Below are 23,039 nucleotides of genomic sequence, written 5' to 3'. Positions count from 1 at the left end.
GACACTACGCATGAGCTGTGCGCCAGACTCACTGACAGACTGACCGGGGTAAATCCTGAGCCGCTTTGTCTGCACCGGTGATCCGAGGTTCGACCTGACCCACCGCGGTGCCAAAGCTCTGGAGCTGCACATGAACAGCAGCACCATGGCCGCGTCCTCACATCGGATCACGCTGGGGCCGCTGGTCGCCGCCATTGATCAGGGAACCAGCTCCACACGGTTTTTGGTGAGTCTGAAGAAGCATGACAGGACAGGGGCGGGGGACAGGGACACTGGACACTGTCTGTGCACAATATGTAGACACTTCTGTGGAATGATTGTATGCTATATTTGCTTATCTAGTGTTTTATGTTTCGCATACAATGACATAAAGCAGGCATGAATAATCTAACTGCAGCACACATACAGCAGATTAGATACAAAATACACAATATAATATTTTAGGTAGGGATGCAGCAATGACCCAAATATCGTGATGTAGTATCGTCAAGAGTCTCACAATAATAATAATAATAATATCGTGGGCCCTCACATTATATCGAATTAGAAATGTCTTAGCTAAAGTTCATTGTTATGGTGCAGCAATAGCTAAAAAATACATAGAGGAACCACATAGATCAGGCATGACCAAGCTGTGGCCCAGGGACTAAATGCAGCCCTCAGACCAATTTTTCTTGGCCCTCAAGCTTCCAGGTGAATTGTCCCATATTACTTTAAACAATACTTTTTACTGTACATTTCTGAAAATCTACTTTAACAAGCCCATATCAAATATTTATTGTGTCCCATTGAGGATGTAAGCATGAATAAAGGTCTAGTGCTTCAGTCTAACTTGTAATAATAATGCAGATTTGAAGTATTTACTGTATTGGTGACCAGTCTATGGCCCTCAATTGGCCTCCAGCTTTGTGTTTTTATATGTGGCCCTTAATTAGAAAAGTTTGGACACTCCTGACATAGCCTATGATATTCTATTTCTTTTCACTGCAGACTACATGAAAAAATAACAAAATGATAAATAAAATGTAAAAATATCAATCAATCAATCAATCAATCAACCAATCCAAAATAAATCTTAATTCTTGTATTATAACCAAATTCTTGTCTAGTTATTTTAACTTAAAAAATAGCATATTCACAGTTTTGTCTCCCACAGCATATTGCAGTAAATATAGTTCCGTGAGATGCATATTGTCACGATATAATAATAATATACTTTTTGGAGTTCATTAAATTTATAATTTTAGGTAGTTATAATTTTAGGTTGTTATATTTTAACAATGCATCAGGAATGTACTAAAATGTGCCTGTAAATAGAAATATTGATACTTAATGTGATAAAATGAACCTGCCCAGCCCTAGTTTTAACAATAGGATTCAGTTTAGTTCAGAATCTGAACTGACAAACTAATATGAAAATCACATCTCAGAACAAGTTTGTACAGATCTAAACTACAGGGCTAACAGTTTTTATGCAGAATATTAAAAATGAAAATATATGGTTGTTTGTGAAGGTAAATATGGTACTTCAAAAATTGCAGCCTTTATCATTTGCTAATGGATTTAGATGTGATTGTGATTTAGCCTTAATAGAGCTGTGTTATACTGAAAATTTGTGAATGAAAGTATGAAGTTTTTGCAAAACTATCACATCATCACAGCCATGAAATCATAGTTTGATTTTTGTTACCACATCTCCCAGCCCTAAATTGCAATAATATAATTTTTCGATCTTCCTCCAAGTGTTGTCACTAACTAAGGAATAGACTTGATACTCAATACTGATTCTGATACCAACATGATAATAAAAACACTCTTTTTTTTTTTTTTTTTAGGTAATAGAATGTGATTTTCAACACATTTTCAACACATAGTACTTTCTTTTCTATTCCCGTGTGCCCTTATATCTGTTTAATCCCTCAGTCGTTCAGTAGGTTCCATAGTGGTCCATGGGTGTATACTAGTCTAAGTGTCTTATACTTGTCCTGATACAGCTCAAGATCATTCTAAAGATATTCAGGTTCACTTCTGTCCCGTGAATGTGACTTTTTTAGTATCAAAACCTTCTCAAATCAGTATCTAGTTTGATTAGTATGTGATTTTTGATACTTTTGACTACCTTACTCCCTCCACTAGTGCTAGGAGCTGGTTATTGCCACTGCACAGAAGTTTGTTAGGTGTGTATTGAATGTAACTGGTCTTGTCTTGGACTCTCACATATTTAGAGCATTAGTGTACAGGTGTGACTCACTGGTGTAAACAGTCAAAATCATATCTCTGTAACTCACTCTTTGGATTCTGCTGCAGTTACAAAGTTAAAGTGCATATGGCAGGTTAAACTACTCATTTTGTTAAAACATTGTATATAACTTTTTAGCCAACATATACTTGAATAAAAGCAGGTTTTACTATTGTTATTTTATTTTGTTTATTGCAATGAGAGACATGCATCCTTACTGTGAGTGGGCTTGCATCTCCACAAATCTGACCTTTGGCCTGGAGGAAGCTTCCTCCTACTTGTTTCATTGGAAATGTTGTTCCTTTCGCTATAATATTCCATTGTAAGGCATAACTCTCAATTTCTTCAGAAAGTTACATAATGTAGCTTTAAGATTTTACTAAAAACCTTGCCCAGCTTTTAAAATTTTTTGTTAAGTTTATCATTTTACTTCCTGTGTGGACACCAACAGCATATGACATACATATAAGTAATGATTTCAAGGGCCAAAACTTGTCTAAATTACACAATATGTATCATTGGGCTAATAAAAATAAAGTGCAACACCTTCATTTTGTTAAATGAAGGTTTAAAATGCCATCTTTGTATGTAAATTGTCTCTGCATTTTCCATGTTGATGACATAGGCAGAGGGATTCTGTTTTAAGACTCAGTGCTACTTCCTCTGGCAAAGTGACACAAACTGTGACTTTACTGATCTAAAACTATGATAAATATTGACCAGAGGTGCTATTCCACCAAACCAAGTCAGAACAGAAAAAACATAAAAAACCTGTCATATGCACTTTAACTTTTCAAAGCAGAGCCTCTCAAAGGGCTATGGTTAGGAGCTAGGATATTTATATGTGTGATAAAGTGCTAAAGTCCTAGTTGAGACACAGCTGATGTGACTTAAGTTACAATTGTGACGCTGCTGTCTTGAGATTTCATAGTTGTCAGCTGTCTGCACCATGGCAACCAGATACAACCCTTCACTCTATAATAGGACTGTATAATATAAGATATTGTATTTGATAGAAAACATGTTGCTTGTCTGTATTTTATAGGTATTTAATTCAACAACGTCAGAGCTGCTCAGCCATCATCAAGTGGAAATCAAACAGAGCTTCCCCAAAGAAGGGTAGGTTCATCCTGTCTTACTGAAAAATGATATCATTTTTTTTTACAATAACATTAGAATAATTGCAACATTTATTTGAAATTCCAGATGGGTGGAGGAAGACCCAAAAGAAATTCTGCAGTCGGTGTACGAGTGCATGGAGCGGACGTGTGAAAAATTAACCCAACTCAACATTGACATCTCAAATATTAAAGGTATAAAAACCAGAGAAAGGAGTTTTTTAAAGAGGGCGTATTGTGCAAAATGTACTTTCTACCATATTGTAATGTTGTTCCTTCATCAAAAACATGCCTGAAGAGGTTTTAGATGTCATCCATCCATGTTTATGTAATCTAGTGATCTCTCCCGGACCCTATTCAAACCCTCCTTATGGTTAGCTGTAAGATTCACACATGACAATTCTCTATAAATATACAAAAACATGATACAAACTGTACACAACACCTTGCCAAACCTGATGTTATGTGCAGTAGTTTCATTAACAAGATGCACACTGATTGTGTTGTGATAGTGCTCTGAAGGGGGAGCGACGTAGCACAGAGAGCAAAGGTTAAAGGTTAAACTTATAAAACATGTTAGTACATTGTTTTTGGCAAATATAGCATTTTCAAAACAATATAAGTAGCATGGTGATCTGAATGTGGTATGTGCTCGCTGTTAATACACCATAGAAGTAAATGTAATAATTATATACTGTATTTGCAAAATGTGAACTGAATGTTTTACTGCACAGCTATCGGAGTGACTAATCAGAGGGAGACCACAATAGTTTGGGACAAGGAAACAGGGGAGCCACTGTACAATGCTGTCGGTAAGTATGTGAATCTTTAGTATTTACGTCGTCGTTTTGAAGTATATTATTGATAGAGTGTTGACTACTGCATGTGTTGGGTGATCGCAGTTTGGCTGGACCTGCGGACTCAGTCGACAGTTGAGAATCTGATCAGCAAAACTCCCGGAAGAAATAAGAATCATTTGAAGGTGATTATAAATGTAATGATACAATAGACGCGGACAAATATCGTATCTTAGGGGTGGGCGAGTTGTGATTCCTGTGATCTGATTGGTGGATTTAACATAATGCGATAAAAGAGCCAGTGCCTCAGTTAAATGTGACACATGACTTCATTTACAAGATAGAACTGAGGTGAAAAATGAACTGGGCTAGTTTTTTATTCATGCTGAAATGAGGAAGGCAATTCCAAAATAGATTCTTTCACAACCTGCTATAAAATGTAGTCAAATATAAAAGTATGTATTTTATTACATAAGCTAAACCTCAAAAGGGAGGTTTAAAGTGAAATGCAACGTAAAGCATGTAGGGGTTCTTCAGGTAACGGAAAGTACATATAGGTGTCTCTAGTGCTGTAAAATTTGAGAACCACTCGCCTAGAATGTTCTAAACCAAGCCCAGTTTACTCCTGATGTAGACTTAGTTTGGTCCTGTTCTACTCTTTGTTTAGTCTTGGTCTAGTTCAGGTTTAGTTTTGGGTTTTGTCCTGATATAGTCCCAGTTTTGTTGTAGTGAATGTGGCCAAAATGTTTTCTTCTCCATGTTTTTCAAGGTATTTTTGAGCTATAAAAACGTCTATGATGATCTAAATGTTAGATAGAAATGCTTAATTTCATACCGTGGCACATTTTAGCCAAAGCAAAATCATCTCCATGGAGACAAGACCCCTCCAGAAAAATTACATAATTCAAAACTGATTAAGCTCATTATTAATCTGCCACTTAACCTATTAAACAGCACTCTTTGCATGTTGTTCATATGTTGGTGTATCTTCACTGTTTCAGCATAAAACAGGACTCCCCATCAGCACGTACTTCAGTGCAGTGAAGCTGCGCTGGCTCATGGACAACGTGGAGGAGGTGCACCAGGCCGTGCTGTCTCACCGCGCCATGTTTGGGACCGTCGACTCCTGGCTCATCTGGGTAAAACACATCATTCAAACACAAAATCTCTCATCGCTTTTACTTAATGATGTTACGTTGTGATTGTGTTCAGTGTCTGACCGGAGGGAAGTCCGGCGGAGTCCATTGCACAGACGTGACCAACGCCAGTAGAACTATGCTGTTTAACATTCACACTATGGACTGGGACCCCGAGCTCTGCAAGTATGAGGGGTTATGGCAATATCTATCAATCATAGGGGCAGTTTAAGCACATTGAGCAGTAAAATACAAGAAGAAAAGAGAGCTCATACAAAAATCTCTGTCGTCTGAAACATATTTGGTGTAAAAAGCGTGTTGCATTGGTCCTAAAAGTAATTTAAAAAGCATTTCAGAGCTAACTGGCTAGCATAACTAGATCCATACAGGGACACCACATATACAGGAAGAACAAACTGCTTAAATCCCACAATCCTATCTTTAATACCAGCAAGTATCAAGACACAAGGTTCATCTTCATTAACCTAAGAGTGGACAAATTCACTTATTGCTACTAACAAGTTAATTAAACATGTATCAAGCTGTACAACAATGCAATGGCGGTGGGCAGTATTAACAAAAATAATGACGAAAGGACAAGGTGGCGGATATAAGCAGTCGAAATGAGTTTCCTCCATAGGGTGCCTAGGTGCTTAGAGATAGTATGAGGAGCTTAGTCACACAGGAGGAGCTCGGAGTAGAGCCGCTGCTGAGGGGCGTAATCAAGCTATGCCACTAAACCGGAACTTTGTATTTGTGGCTTTGCTAGTTTGTTTAATTTAGTTAAAGGGCACATATTACTCTATTTTCTGATCTATGTTATAATGTTATTTCCTCATCACAAACAGATCTCGAGTTGTGTTTTGTTTCATTCGCACATGTTTAACACACAAACCCTGCATATTTAGACTGAGTTCTTCTCGCAAACAGAAAACACTCCGTTCCACCTTGTGATGTCATGTGGTAATACAGGAAGTGCTCCACTGTGATTTTACGGAAATCTCTACGGAACAACTTTTTGTCCAGTTGACAGATTTGAATTTTTCTTCTACAACTGAACTGAATGAAGCTGTTAACTTGAAAACTACTGCTTCATGACATCACAAGGTGGAACAGAGCATTTTGAGCTTTGGAGACGTAGACAGACTAATAATAAAGGTGTCAAACATGTGTGAATGAAGCAAAACACAACTCCACACAAGTTTTTGAGGAGGATCAATTTTGCATAATATAGGACCTTTTAATATAACAAGATGATGATTTTTATACAGCCTCTGAAATGCAGAGTAACATACCAGATTATATTTATCTTATTGTCAGATACTTTGGAATTCCTATGGAGATTTTGCCCCGAGTGCGAAGCTCCTCAGAAATCTATGGCCTCATGGTAAGAACGTTTCAAGTTTTGGTTTGTACAGATACACGTTTATAATAATACCACATTTGACCATTATTCTAGTCTGCAGTAGCACTAATGTACCAGACTGATTGATTAGACTGATAGTGTGTTTAAATATATATATATCTGCATGCTGGTTGGACAAAGTCTTAGGCGTTACTGTGTGTCATTGTCTCTTCTTCTCTGGTAGAAGATAAGCTCTAGTCTGGTAAGTAGCATTCGGCATCACTTGTTCATCTAATCCACTCATTCATGTGTTCATAGCTCCTCACGCTAACACCATCCGCATCAGCGCATTTCCAAAACTCGCTCTTCATAAACACATTCCAAAACCAAAACTTCTGGTCACTACTAATACCGTGTACTAATACTGCATTAACCAGTACTAACTATTCAAAACAAATACTCCGAGCTATCACCAGTACATTTCTTTAACATTTAACGCTGATTAAAGGTGCACTGTGTCACTTTTCTGGTTTGTACTTGCTTCTATGGAAATGCTGTAGCCTTACCTGGAATGTCCCGCAGTGATGCATTAAAGGTTCTATATTAAGCTAAATTGACTTGAGCTTTAAGCCAAATTATAACGTTGTTGCCTCACTAAAAACATACCCGGAGTTTTGTTTTGTTGAACCTTTTATTATTAGTCTGTCTGCATCTCCAAAGCGCAAAACGCTATGTTCCACCTTGTGATGTCATGAAGTGATAGTTTTCAAGTTAACATCTCTGTGTTCAGTAGAAGTAGATAAGCAATTCCAGGGCTTAAATTATTCAAATGATTCTAGTGAAGGCGTATGGAGTTTAAAAACACAGCTGAGCACTTCCTGTATTACCACATGATGACATCACAAGGTGGAACTGAGTGTTTTGTGTTTTCAGAGTTTGTGTGTTAAACATGTGTGAATGAAACATAACACAACTCCAGGTTTGTTTGTGACGAGGAAACAACATAGATCAGAAAATACCGTAATGTGAGCCCTTTAATGCATGTATCGCCGTGAATGAAGAAAAAACGATGATGCTAACAGGCTAAGTTACAGGTCACATCTGTAGAGAAGCGAGCCCACCATTGTAATTGTCATTTTTTCAAAGTATTTTTAAGTAATACACCTGCAATTGGAAAAAAATGCAAGATAATAAGGTTCAACGCTATACTGCGATGGAACATTCCAGGCAAAAAAAACATGAGACACTACACTTTTTATAGCGTATCTTTGAGGCCTTAGATATATTATTTGCTCTTCTGACAGTTTGAACTACTTGGCATTGGCATATTACGCTATTTTCTGATCTATGTTATAATACTTCCTCATCACAAACAGACCTGGAGTTGTGTTTTGCTTCGTTCACACATGTTTAAACCCCTGCATATTTAGGCCTGACTCAAAAACCCTAAAAACAATTCATATTTTACAATTTCTTGGAGCCCGACACCAGTTGAGAAACACTGTTCGTATTTATCAGACGTCTCCGTGTTACGTAGACATGTTGGAAATGTGCTGGATGCTCCACGTTGCTTGTGTTGTGGCATGCTCCGGACATAACAGATCTCCTCTTATTCAAATCTCTTCACCCTTTGGCACTACTTTATGAACTCAAAGCTCTCACACGGGGCGGAGGGAGTGAAGAGGCTTTGAAGGCTCCACTGCGGTTGGGCTCCCCTTTGTGTCCCTGGCCTGCTCTGTGTTATTTGGCTTTCACTGTCAAATAATGTATAATTAATGTAAATTTATGAGTTTTTGACAAAGCGTTTCTCTTCCTGATTTGAAGGATTTGCTATGGTAACGGGCTTCTGTTGTTATAGCAATAATGCAATTCAAATCAAATGTATTATAGAAGAGACTGGGTTAAGTTGAGCCGCCCATTAAATCTCAAAAACGATTATTTTTTAGTAGCAGAGAACTAAATTTATCCAAAAAAAGTGACATTGGGGTAAGTTGATCCACCGCAGCTCCCATAAAAAACAATCACGAGAAAATTATGGAAAATTACAGGTTAACTGAAGTGTCTGAGTTTGATAAACATGACATAACTTCTCTGGGGTTGCATATTTACAAAAGTATAAACTATTGCATTTATTTTTTCTGTATGAAATCTCATTTAGTACTTTTTGAAAATTATAAATGCAAGTACCGGTATGATTAAGTTTGGTCCAAGGGTCAGGCTTTAATTTAGTGTTTCAACTTACCCTGAGACTTTTTTTTATGTTTTATCTTATTCCTTGTAATTGTTTTTAAGTTAACAAAAATATTAAGATGTTTGTCTATATTTTTGATCCCCTTTAAGTACTTTTGATTAATTTTCTTTACAATTTATCTGCAAAAACATCCTTACAAAAATATTAATAAACAACTTGTCCACTTTTAAGGACAAGTTGTATGTAAACTCTATTTAAAATATATTATCTAAATAAGTCCTCAAACCACCATAGTTTAACAGATTTATGCCATTAGACACGTCACTATATATATTTCCTTTTTTCCAACAGAAATCTGGAGCGTTGACAGGAATTCCTATCTCCGGGGTAAGAATCTGCTCATATTTAAAACAACAATCTTTACATTTTTTATCAGGATTTGCCTCATGTAGTTTTGTCCTGCAGTGTCTTGGGGACCAGTCGGCCGCTCTGGTTGGACAGATGTGCTTCCAGGATGGACAGGCCAAAAATACGTGAGTCCACCTCTAGATTATTGATACTTTGCAGTTTGTAACTTTCAACTGGGAAATATCTGACCTTCCATTTACCTGGGAAAGCAGCAATAGGCCTGCACATGCAAAATATCAACAGTACACATGAACCTCTTTGATGATATAGTACAGTGCAGTGTTCTGTCGTCATAGTAGTTCATTTGATTTAATTTGGTCTTTCAGGTATGGGACAGGGTGTTTTCTGCTGCGAAACACTGGATCCAAGGTGACTAAGTTAACTTTACTGAGCATGATCCTATTAATGATGCCTTTTATTGATTAAAAGTAATTTAAATGTCTGTATATCTCAATCAAAATGAGTACCATAGTTAGTTTGTATGATCTTTTACTTTGCTTTAGGAATTTCTCGTATGGCTTTTGTAGGGCATAACATGGATATAGTAATGTTTTGTAATAGTATTTGAGTAAAGGTTTGTGTCCATCATGTGTCCCTCACTGTCTCTGGTCTCCTCTCTCAGCCTGTGATGTCTGACCACGGCCTCCTGACCACTGTGGCCTATAAACTGGGCAGAGACAAACCTGCCTGCTACGCACTCGAGGTACACGCTACACTGTACTCATCAGTGTCAAATGAAAATCATGTTGTAGGTTAGAGTCTGTAACCTTTAATAGCAAAAGACTGACTGTTTCAAACCAACTGAAAGGCAGTAATAATCACATATATTATTTCAACATTGCAATAATAAAATGAATATAACATTTTGAATTTATTGCAAGTGCAACAGGGTCTTGAGCAAATGATGTGTCATTTCCTGCATTCTGGTGCATTTTATATTTTATACAACCTACAAAGTAATTGTAATTGTGAAGGAAGTGATCGCAGACCAGGTAGAGATGTGAAAAAGTTTATCTCATGAGATGAATGAAGATAAAAACAGCAGACATGTGTGTTTGTGTTTGTGTTTGTGAGTTACATTATAAAGGAGCCTCCAGTACTTATACTCAGAGAAAGGTACTATCTGTAGAAGGCTGGTCCTATAAGGATTTAAACTAAGTGTACATACTGCTCATACAAGGTCATAAATGGGTAGACCATTTATTGTTGCCAGAAGGTAGAATACTTCACTGAAAAACGCTTACAGAGGTCTGTTGTCAAAGAACAAAAGTAAGAGGTGTCAGTGAGGACATCTTAAAATAAACAGGTGTTACATTCTTACTGAGAAACAAGTTCACCTCAATGTTTGAGGCACACAGTATTCAACACCAGGTTTAAGAGTAAAGTAATAAAATAAATAAATCATGCTATCAGTAATGTATTATTATTTATTCTTGAACACCATAGTAAAAAAACAACTTACCATACTTGAAACGCTGGACAATGTAAAATACATTGCACTTTGATTGAGGAAAAAAATGTTTAGGAACAAAGAATCAATTATGCTAAGAGGTTTTGGATTTTGTTTTTGCACACCCTGCATATTTAGGTTGTGTTCTTCTCTCAAACAGAAAACACTCTGACTCCACCTTGTGATGTCATGTGGTAATACAGGACGCGCTCACTGTATTTTTAAACTCCACACACCTTCACTAGAATCGTTTGGATAATTTTAGCCCTGGAATATGACAATCTTTACTAAACAAAAGGAAAAAAGTAGCTTTTAATTGGAAAACTACTGCTTCATGACCTCACAAGGTGCTTTGGAGGTGTAGACTAATAATAAAGGGTTACTCAAACATGTGATGAAACAAAACCCAAGGCTTAAAGCTCACAAGAGTCAAGTTTGCGTAATATAGGATCTTTAAACTAAAACGTAGATCATAATTTTATAATTTTTCATTGTAAATCAATATGTATCTAAAATGTTTTTATTAAAGAAATGTGTTCAGTGACTACAATGCTAAATGACATTTTTCAACCATACTGATCAGTGGGCGGAGATAGGTGGTAGGGGAAAGCACAAATTAACCAAAATACATGGTGAGGAAAAGATGATTAAAAGGCCATCAAAGTAAAAGTTACACAAATGTTTCCGTTAAATGTCTTTGCACAGGGGTCAGTTGCCATTGCTGGAGCTGTGGTCCGCTGGCTGCAGGACAATCTCGGGATCATCGCCTCCCACGAAGAGCTTGGTATGTGCACCTTCTGTCACTAGGGGGCAGCAGACACCATTTACACTGCAGACACTGACAAGCAAAATGCCATGGAGCTTTTATTGACAACGGGTCGGGTTCATGATCTAAAATTTGCTGATGCTACACGGAGGACAGGGGGTCTATACAACTCTATGGGAGACTCACTATTTTTAATGTCCTTTCAACTGACAACATCGTGTCTTTGGGTTGAATAATGATCCCACTTTCTGAAGCTATTATGAAAAAATAGTTTTACTCTTGTTGATTTTATTCTGACAGAGAAGACGTGGAACTTTGTAATTACTGGGCCGTTTCACATGAAAAAAAAAAATGGGACAGAGATAATTATCATAAACCAGGACAACAAATCAGCAATCATAAAGTTAAACTACCACCATAGAATTCTGACCTGTCCAGGATTCTACAACATTCTGACGTGAACACGACCCATATACTTGATATTTTAATTTTACATACCTTCATAACGATTACCTACACCATATATTGTCCACTTCTGACAGTTGCTGTGTATTTTATTTGTCTGTTTAAATGAACGCTGTTTTGTTTATTGTGTTCTTGTGCACAGAGAAGCTGGCTGCTAGCGTGGGCACATCGTATGGCTGTTACTTTGTCCCTGCCTTTTCGGGTCTGTACGCTCCCTACTGGGAGCCTAGTGCCAGAGGGTGAGACGATACACAACTTTCAGAATGCTAATACAATACTCCGTCTCCATATAGGTATTATGACTTTACCTGAAATGTTCTACAGTATGGCATTTATCTTGTCTATATTGAGGTTATTTATATTGCAAAAAAAAAAATCCTTAAAAAACACATTCTTTCAGCAGGGTCGTCTGTAACTTTTTTTCAAATTTTTATTTTGAAATATTCAGAAAGATACAATAGTTACATCAACATTTATTCTATACAAATGAATATAACCAGAACACGGGATGCGTTATTAACATAAATGGTAAAATGGGTTTCAGAGAGGGATAGGTTTAATGCCATACTATGGAACATTCCAGGCAAAGAGAAAACATTCAGATGAAGACACGCAGGTTACGGACCCCGCAGCATAAAAGTTACAGAGTGCACCTTTAACAAACCTTTATAGCTAAGTAAACATCTTAATTGGCTACTGCAACTTTTGAAAGACTAAACGTTAATGAATACCCAAAACCCCCTGTACTTAACTTTTTAGCTAAAAGATTAAAAATTTAAAGCTACCATCTCTACGTTTATTTGATTTTTTTTCTTTTACCTGTAGATGGCAGATGTAACACCTGTCAAACCTGACTCAAACATGGCGTGTCGTGATGAAAATATTATTGCTTTTGGATAAAATGTTCCTCTGTTTGTTTTGAACTTTCTATTTTCATAGAGGTGAACTGCAGCCACCAAAAAGTTACACGGTGTTGCTTTAAATCTGTAATAAATTGCAATAAATGAATACTAATCGTATTATAATCTCCAGGATCATCTGTGGTCTGACCCAGTTCACTAACAGAAATCACCTGTCGTTTGCTGCGCTGGAGGCTGTCTGTTTTCAAACCAAAGAGGTAGTGACTGTTTTACCTGCACATCATCAGATATGTCAGGTCAGATGGCTGGGTTACATTTGTCTTTTGTTTTTCTGTAGATTTTAGACGCCATGAACCAGGACAGTGGTATCCCCCTGACCCAGCTGCAGGTGGACGGAGGAATGACATCCAACCGGCTACTCATGCAACTACAGGCCGACATACTGTGCATCCCAGTGGGTACGCTAACAACATAGACACAGAGTACAGAGATGCCAACCTTTCCTGATTTTTTTTTTTGCGTAGTTACCATATATCCATGTTTGAGATCATCAGACCAATTTTAAAGGACACGCATTCTGCAAACTTTACTTTTTTTGTGATTTTAACAATGTCACAATGTTGTTCCTCATTCACGCTCCAAAGTTGTCTTCTCCGAGTACTCAAGAATGCTCCGTTTGCAATTTGCCTGGATTGTTAAGTCACAGATAAAACTGTTGATTTCTCCTGCGTAGTTTTTAAGACAATTTATAAAGTATATTTTCCAAATGCAGACATTATTAAGTCATCATAAAATGCAGTTTTCATGTTTTATATAATAAGGGGCAAATCCATATCCAAGTAAACCCTGAACCTAATAACTGGTTGGGCCACCCTATAGTGAATGTGAACAATTTGCATCAGTGTGGAGTCACAGTTTTTCAGTTTTTTCTGACTTGTTTTAATCGCCATATTCAAGTTCAGTCATTGTCCTGCATCAGAACACAAGAGCATCTGAACTTGAGGGCAGCAAAGCACCAAATCACACTGTCCTCACTGTCAGGTCTATGGCGAAATCTCAGCCACTTCAGTTGAGTTCACAGGACTCAAATATGAACGCCAACTAAACTGACATCATGAGCACTGATGCAGAAGCACACCGTGTCCCCCAAACCAACAAATGTGGACACTCCCTTAGATATTATCACAAACCATGACATGTTTTCTTGGGGTTATCTTATGATTTCAAAGGGATGCAATGCATGATTTGATAACATACTGTCATTGAAAACAGTCCTCACAATCTGATATTTCAATGGACTGCAGCCAGTCCTCCGTCAGTAAACGTAGCGTTGTCATGACACTAAAATTTCAAACTTGATTTCAGTACTAAGGTATAGACTCAATACTCAATACCGATTCCGATACCATGATGATCATAAAAAAATCCTCTTTCTTTAGACAATAGAATGTGATTTTCAACATTAAATGATAGTACTTTTTTATATTACCATATGGCCTTATATTTGAAACCAGAAGTTTACACTCAAAAACATGCATAGGCTTCTTTTTCTCACTGTCTGACTTGAAATCAGACTAAACTTTTCCTGTTTTAGGTCAATTAAAATTACCAAAATTATTTCTATTTGCTAAATACCAGAATAATGAGAGGAGGATTTTTTTAGACACTTTGTCATTACTTTCTTCAAAGTCAGAAGTTTAATACAGTAAGATTACTATACATTTATGAGGAAATGCCTTTATGATGATGTCATGTGTTTGGAAGCTTCTGATAACATTTGAGTTAATTATAGACACACCTGTGGATGTATTTGAAGCAGACCTGAAACACACTGCTTCTTTGTGTAACTCAAAAGCCAAAAGAAATCAGCCAAGATATCAGGAAGAGAACTGTGGACTTGCACAAGTCTGGTTCATCTCTGGGTGCAATTTCCAGACATCCGAAGGTGCCACGTTCATCTGCTCAAACTGTTATAGTATAAACACCATGGGCGTGTCCAGCCTTCATACCACTCAGGAAGGAGATGGCTCATATCAACCCAAGAACAAAACCAAAAGACTTTGTGAAGATGCTGCTGAATCTGGAGTGTGTCATTATCCACAGTGAAACGAGGACTGTACCATCATGGGCTGAAAGGCCAATCTGCAGGAAGAAGCCATTACTCCAAAAGAAACATAAAAAAGCCAGATTACAGTTTGCAAATGCACACAGAGACAAAGACTCTCATTTTTGGAGACATGTCCTGTGTTCTGACGAAACTAAAATTGAACAGTTTTGCAATAATGAGCATAGTTATGTTTGGAGGAAAAAGGGGGAAGCTTGCAAGCCTGAGAACACCATCCCAACTGTGAAACACGGGGGTGGCAGCATCATGTCGTGGAGTTGTTTTGCTGCAGGGAGGTGCACTTCACAAAAGAGATGACATCATGAGGAAAGAACATTATGTGGAAATACATTTGTATCATCTCAAGACATCAGCCAAGAAGTTAAAGCTTGGGTGCAAATGGGTCTTCCACATGGACAGTGATCCAAAGCATCCTGCAAAACTATATAAAGTTATTGTTTTGGAGTGGCCATCACAAAGTCCTGATCTCAATCCTATTGAAAATTTATTGGCAGACCAGAAAAGGCATGTGCGAACAAGTCGGCCTCCAAACTTGTCTCAGTTTCATCAGTTCGGTCAGGAGAAATGGGCCAAATTCCTGCCAACTATTGTGAGAAGCTTGTGGAAGGAAATACAAAGTGGATGGGTCTTTTTATATAGTGTGTGTAAACTTCTGGTTTCATCTGTATATCTGTGTATTCCCTCAGTGTCCAGATGTGTTCCATAGTGGTCCATGTTTGTACACTAGTCTATGTGTCTTATACTTGTTCTGATACAACTCAAGTTCATTCTAAAGCTATTCAGGAATGGTTCATTTTCTGTCCTGTGAGAGTTTAGTATTGCTACTTGCTTAAATGAGTGTCAAGTTTTCATACTATTTTTAGTAGTTTAGTAATTAGAATCTTATTTTTGATACTTTTGACAACCCTAATACAAATACAAATCAATACACAGTAGCAACTAAGCGCTGAACTCTCCCTTGGGACATCTGGGTGAAAATAAAAGTAACAGACAGTCCAATGCTGTGATCTCACAGCCTGTGGATCCTAAACTGGTTTATGGTTATCGCTCTTTGCATTCTTTTGCATAGGCTCAAAGAGAGGGCCAGCTTTACAAGGAAGTGTTTTTTCATCAGTACAATAATGTTTTTCTCCAACTGCTCAAGTTTACACGCCTACAAAACAATCTCACAATTGTGTTCAGAATAACTACACATCTTTGTAGAGGTCCAAACAGAGTTTGCAGCTTTTAAACTGAATAAGATTCCATGGGCAAACAGAGACATGGGAGTCTGACACAGAGGGAGGGCATCTGACACTTAAAATCTTAAAATTTAAGTGTCAGATGCACTTAAATTGCATTGCATTTCATTTAAGAATTTACTGAAAATTAGTATTCAAGTATTCCATAATTTGTCCATTTTAGTGAAATGTACGCGGGGGTAATTATATAACTGTTACTAAGCAACAGTATTGTAAACAAAAGCCAATGCTCTAATTTATTTATGCTTAATGTATTAGCCACTGGATTTATACAGCGCCTTTCATGACAACCAAAGCACTTTACAGAGTATTATTCTTTCACTCCACACTCTGTGGTGTTAAGCTACTATTGCAGCCACAGCTGCCCTGGGGCAGACTGACACAATTGCGGTTTTCAATCTGCATCATCGGCCCCTCCAGCCACCACCAACACTCACACACCACATTCATACTAGGCAATCTGAATGAAGTGTCTTGCCTAAGGACACAATGCCCACCGGTGTCCCACTGTGGCACCTGATATTTGCAGCAGTCTTCCATCCAAGTCCTAACTCAGCCCTGTTTAGTCTCTGAGAGCTGACGAGATCAGGCTTTGACCAGCTGCTATGGACACTAGATAGAGGGATTCTTTTTTTGAACTCAGTACTACTTCCTGTATTTTTGTTCTCTTCTTTTCAACTTTCTTCCACAAACCTTCACTTAACTGACCACAGGTAATATCTCACCAAACCAAGTTATAATTAAAAAATAAAATAAATGTGCTCTTGTGTTGCTCTTGCAGTGAAGCCGTCGATGCCTGAGACCACAGCTCTGGGGGCAGCGATGGCGGCCGGAGCTGCAGAGGGTGTGAGCGTGTGGAGCCTGTGCCCAGAGGACCTGAGTGAAGTCACCTGTGAGAAGTTTGAGCCGCAGATCAACCCTGAAGGTACATGTACATGTAATACTAGTATGTGAAAGTACCACACGTCTGTCTGTCCAGATGTACAGGATGTATCATGTGTCCAAGCCCGTCTCATTTACTCTGTCCGTGTTCCAGAGAGTGAGTTCAGGTATGCCCGCTGGAAGAAGGCCGTGCAGAGGGCCATGAACTGGGAGACCACGGAGCCGCAGGGGAACGGGAACAGTACGTCACTGCGATCTATACACTATCAAATGCTTGGACACGCCTTCTTATTTATTCAGTGCCTTTTTATGTTTACTGCTTTGCACATTGCAAATACATACTGAATTATATGAAGCCACGTGTTTAGAGCATAGAAAAACATGTTAAGTAAGTCTAACTGTGTTTTATATTTTAAATTCACATTTCCTAAAGGCGCTCTACCTGATATTTACTTAAAATGTGAAAAACAGAAGTATAGAACAGAACCATTTTAAAGGGTTTGCAGTGTCTCAAAGTTATTCCTCACTTACCTTATGGATTCTGAGCATCCTAATTATTCACCATGATGTGTTTATAAACACGTCACAACTCTCAGAGACCAGTACTACTGAGTTTTTCCATAACGTTAAAGCTACACACTTGTGAACACACACTTCCTGATTACAGGACAATAAAACGTTTTGTGTCAACGGGGCTGCAAACCCTTTGCCTTTTGTCAGTGAGCTTCATGATAAAGTCTCCTGAAATGTTTTTTACTTCATAACTGACCCTCATCAGAGTTCATTAGTAGAATGCCAAGAGAGTGCAAAGCAGTGATCAAATCAAAGGTTAAAAGCAATTTTGAAGAATCTAAAATATAAAACATGTTTGGAGTTACTTCATACTTGTATTTACTACTTTCCATTCATTGTTTTTTGCCTTCAGTGAGAATTTACAATGTAAATAGTCAAATATGCAAATAAAGAAATACTGGTAGTGTAGTGTAGTGTATAGTTCTAATAAACTCTTATGGAAATTATTTCTATCCACTAAACATGATTTTGCTGTGTAATAATTTATTATTTGTTTTTTGCAGTATTAGTCTGTCTAAAACACTGCACATAATCATAAGTGTGGGATCATAATATGTGTGGAAATGAATGAATAATGACTATAGTGTAGCGCTTTGAGAGGCTTTGACAAGCCTGTAAAGCGCATTACAAGTGTAAGGCATTATTATTATTATTATTATTATTATAATATATGTCTCTAAACTTGACTGATTAATATAATTTTCAACTTTATTGATACTTTACAGTGACATCACTCTGGGGATGTTCTGCATGCATGACTATGGTGGAATGTTCAGCAGTTACCATGACACAATGTACACATTAGTCAACACTGCCTAAAAAGTTTTAAGACACTCTGAAAAGTCAAGAAAAAATACAAAATGAACACATTTCCAGGAGCCTGTGATCAGCACGAGCGTTCATGATCCTGTTCAGGTGTTTGAGATTCAGCAAAAAGGTGACCGTAATGTTTTTTGAAAGCGACTTGTTTATGAGCACAAATCAGCTCACCTGTTTTAGTTCTAGCTAAATCCACTCTTTGTGTTCATATTGTGTTAAAACAAAGCTCAGATTAAAGTCTAACCTAACTAACAGAGCTTCAGACAGAGCAGTGTCTCCAGTTAGCTTCACACCCCCAGGGAATGTTGATGACATCATCATCAAAGCAGTGTACTTGTACAACTATAGTTATCCTGGTAACTGTCTGTGTGTGTCCTGCAGGTGAGCCTAGTATCTTCTGCAGTATGCCTCTGGGCTTCTACATCATGGGCAGTATGGTGATGCTGGTGGGAGCCAAGTACCTCGCAGGTCAGGAGCTCTCTCATTCACCACTGTACATGTGACAGCCAAAATGCATACAATTTTATCAATAAATCAGCATTTCATATGCCTTACCTTCAAGCCATATTCTGTCACAATACAAAAAATTCAAACTTGATTTCGATACTGAGGAATAGACTCGATACTCAATACTGATTCAAATACCATGATGATTATAAAAAACTTTCTTTAGACAGTCTTTTATATTCCCATGTGGCTTTTTATCTGTGTAATCCCTCATACACTAGTCTATGTGTCTTATACTTGTTCTGACACAGCTCAAAATCATTCTAAAGATATTCAGGAAAGGTTCATTTCTGTCATGTGAATGTGACTTTTTTTTACAGTAGATACCTGCTCAAATGAGTTTTGATACTAGTTTTAGTCACAAATAGTATCTGATTTTAGATACATTTGACAACCCTAAGTCATATCACCAGTTAAATTTATTTATTTTCCTTAATAGTTTAACGTTCTAGATTTTGATGATATTCATTGATTGATTGATTTCAGACAGAGGGCAGGGGGCTGTATAACTCTATGGGAGATTCACTGTTTTTTAAAGAAATCTTCAAACTTATGATCCACAAATGTTGAACCTTACAATTTGTTTGGGTTGGTTCCTCAAATTTATCATATTCATGTCAAGTCCTTTTAACTGACAACTTTGAGTTGTTGAATAATGGCTCCACTTTCTGAATTTCTTTTTTTTAATTAATTTATTTATTTTTATTTATACTGACAGTAATGACAGTTAAATGGCAGATTCCACCATCCTGACCTGTCCTCCAGCTCAGTGTTAGACTATGGGATTGTTAAATGTGTCACACACTGTCACGCTTCTTGTCTTGATGATTCATTGAATTCATCGCGTGTTAAAAAGGGATGATGAATCACTGCAAAAATATCGAGAAATTCTAAAGATGTGCATGTTTTGATTCAGCTGGCAGATGTGCTGTGTGCAACAATATCACTTAACAGTCCTATAGGGTCACTAGAATGTTGTGATGTCACGTGAACGCAGCCTATAGAGTTGTTAAATGTCAGCTCTGGGTCCATCAGCTGATTGAAAGAAAATGACAATAATTACAATTTCCTTTATACCAAAGAGCCAATCAGGAGCGAGGGTGTTGAAGGGCCTTCCACTCGCACCACTAGTTTGCAAGAGAACAGGCACTTAGCAACGAGGCTGTCACTCAACCTGTTGCTAAGGCTAGTGGGTGTGACCGCGGGTAAAGAGGGCAAGTCATTGGTCTGTTATTAATGGTCATTACTTAATAAATGGAGAAAATACCAAAAGAAAAACTCCAGGACGTAGAGCAGGTTAAAACAAATAGTTTAAACAGTTACAGAGGGAGGGGCAACGTTTTTTCAATACAAAGTGAATTGGGACCAGAGCCGATGGAGCCGAATCACACCCATGCTCACCTTTTATTTGCAACGTGACAGCTATGACCACTTACAATCTATGCCTTTTACTGATCTGCATGTATCTATGGAGAAGTTTAATACTATACTGTGAAACATTTAATGGAGACAATATGTTTCCAAAGTTGCATAGTGCACTTTAACCTGTTTTAACCCAGTTTTGTTTGTATCTATTTTTTTTTTTTTTTTTTTTTTTTTTTTTTTCAAATAAAAAAGTTAATTTCAATATATATTCTCTTGTCCAGGTAACACCTAGATGGATCCTCATGCAGATCTGAAGAATCACTCAGCATGGACCCCCGCTCTGTGCTATGGGCTCTGTGTTTGAACATTCCAGAAGATGACTCTAGCCCGGTCCTAATCCTCATCCCGAAAGGAAAACCGTGGACAATCTGACTGATACTGGGACTTTTAATATGTATTGCTTTTTGCTACTGAAGACGAGGGACTCTGGTACTTTTTGGTCATAGTATCCATGCAGTATTTTTTGTACTTTAGTTGTGGCAGTATGATTTCCCGTGTGTGTGACTGGCGTGTTTTTCTACTGGTCTGTGTAATTTGCATAGACGTAACCACTTTTTTAACGGTCGCACACAGGCTATTTTTGTCTTGTAGCTTCAGGATTTTTTTTTAGAGCACTTTATGTTTTTATTTTTCCTATTATTATTATTAATTTTTTTTATCACTGTCAGTTGACCGAGGAAAGAAGGAATTACACGGATTGGCACTTGGAAAAATGCCAGTATTGTGAAATGAATTGAAGGGACAAAAATGAACTTGAAACACTAGGCTAGCTACAGATTTTGAACTTGTAAATAACTGATTTGTGGCAATTGAAAAAGTGAATGTTAAGTTATGCAGATGGTTTTGTAAGTTTTAATGCACTGAAATGACAATTATTTAAAAAGGGTTAGGGCAAATTGTACTACACTCACTTTCTACAGTAATAGCATGGTTATAGATAACGGGGTTTTACATGTATGTCTATGGCAGAATGTTCAGCAGTTATCATGGCGACATAGTGCACACGTTAGCAAACTCAAGAAAAAATGCAAAAAGGATTTTAACAACTCATTTCCAGGAGCCTGTGATCAATACGAGTGCTCATGTCCTTTTTAGATATTTGATTTTGAACAAAAAAGGTGAGAACAAATAACTGAAAAACTGTTGGCTAATGCTAGCTAGCGTGTGACTGTAATGTTATTTGAGAGGGACTGGTTTATTATCAGCTCTCCTGTTGTAGTTCCAGCTACAGTCAGTTATTTTTGGTCAGATTGTGTTAAAACAAAGCTCAGATTAAAATGAGTAATAGAGCTTCAGACAGAGCAGAGCCTCCAGTTAGCTCCACTCCCACCCTTACTTCCTGTTTGTAGGAGCCATTTTGAATGCTGATCATTCACAAGACAGAATCATTTGTTTTGAATTGTTGATCGCCATGGCAACAGTGCTCATTTTGCATCACTCATGGCGTTTTAGAATTTCATGTCATAGTCCATATTCCATAGTCCTGTATAACTCTATGAGCGATTCACTGTTTTTGAGGGAAATATCCAAATTTATAATCCACAAAAGTTGAACCTTCTCATTATTTGTTTGGGATTGGCTCTACAAACTTGCCATATTAATCTTGTGTCTTAAAAGCCCTTTCATCTGACAAAAAATATAGTAGTATGTTGGCGAGTAGTGCCACTTATAACACAATTGTGATAAGAATACAGTATTTCACCTTTGTTCATGTGCGCTGACAGATAAGACGTTGAACTTTTGCTAGTGTTTGTTTCAGATATTATTCATAAACCAGGTCCTGTCCTCAAATTCATAGACCTTGATTGACGAAAAAATTCTCTATAACTGCTGTTGCTATTCAGAGTTAGGTCAAATCGAAAGCTCCTTCACATACAAATGAATGGCGAAGCTTATCCCCATATTAAAGTACATAACATGCTTATTTCTCGATATTTACGCCATTTATCTGCTCTCCTTAGTCAGTTAATGGGCACTAGATGTTCGCCAGGTCCAGGCAAGTTCATCAATCCCAAATAAAAGTCCATTACTCATTATCTTAAATGCCACTTTTGCACTCTTAACTACGATCCAAAATAAAACGGCAAAAGTTTACACTCAGCAATGACTTTTAACAAGGCTTTGTCGTCCTGTAAAAAGTAATTGATGGGTTGGTACCAGCTGACACCCTTTGGATTATTCATGATTACGGCTATAGGAAGATCCTTACGCGACAATGACTTTTAACGATTCTTTGTCATCCCGTGAATGTTGTCGATGGATTGGTACCAGCTGACACCCTCTGGATTAATCATAATTTGTTTATTCCAATGTTTAGGGTGTTCCCAGATCTTCCCTGTCTAGCCGAGCTGCTAAGTGGATGATCTAGTACCATACTATTACTCCACTGTACAGTAAAAGTACTACAAACAAGCCTAAAGGGATATGTACAAGTAGATTAACCAATGGAACTTTGATTGTTATATGTATCTCACTGTTAAAGCTACACTGTGTAACTTTTCTGGTGGAAGGTCAGCCACCTTCTTATCCATGGAGATGTTGCTTCGATGCCATATTGCGAAACCCTCCAGTCAAACGTCTCCATGGCGACAAGCAGGTCAGTTAGAGGTGAGAATTTGTGTTTTTCAATGGATTTTGGAGCAATAAAAACGTCTTTAAATTAAATAGATCATTTTAATGCCGTATTGTGGAG

At 37.6% G+C, this 23,039-nt stretch overlaps 1 protein-coding gene across 1 annotated transcript; it reads left to right on the top strand.

Annotated features, from left to right (window-relative positions):
• The first annotated feature begins 38 nt into the window (after positions 1-38).
• On the top strand, positions 39-20,954 carry gk (glycerol kinase). The gene is made up of 21 exons (XM_055227253.1): positions 39-226; positions 3,285-3,358; positions 3,446-3,552; positions 4,092-4,169; positions 4,260-4,339; positions 5,156-5,293; positions 5,367-5,476; positions 6,611-6,677; positions 6,880-6,897; positions 9,178-9,213; positions 9,292-9,359; positions 9,561-9,603; positions 9,857-9,937; positions 11,390-11,468; positions 12,058-12,154; positions 12,948-13,032; positions 13,113-13,233; positions 16,923-17,066; positions 17,178-17,264; positions 18,797-18,883; positions 20,569-20,954. Exons 1-21 carry the CDS (start codon positions 131-133, stop codon positions 20,577-20,579), a joined length of 1,707 nt encoding a protein of 568 aa, XP_055083228.1. The 5' UTR covers positions 39-130; the 3' UTR covers positions 20,580-20,954.
• The last annotated feature ends 2,085 nt before the right edge of the window (positions 20,955-23,039 follow it).

Source organism: Periophthalmus magnuspinnatus, chromosome 2, assembly GCF_009829125.3.
Source record: "Periophthalmus magnuspinnatus isolate fPerMag1 chromosome 2, fPerMag1.2.pri, whole genome shotgun sequence".
Classification (NCBI taxonomy): Eukaryota; Metazoa; Chordata; class Actinopteri; order Gobiiformes; family Gobiidae; genus Periophthalmus; species Periophthalmus magnuspinnatus.
The sequence above is the reverse complement of the archived record's forward strand: the minus strand, read 5'-3'. Positions and strand labels throughout refer to the sequence as shown.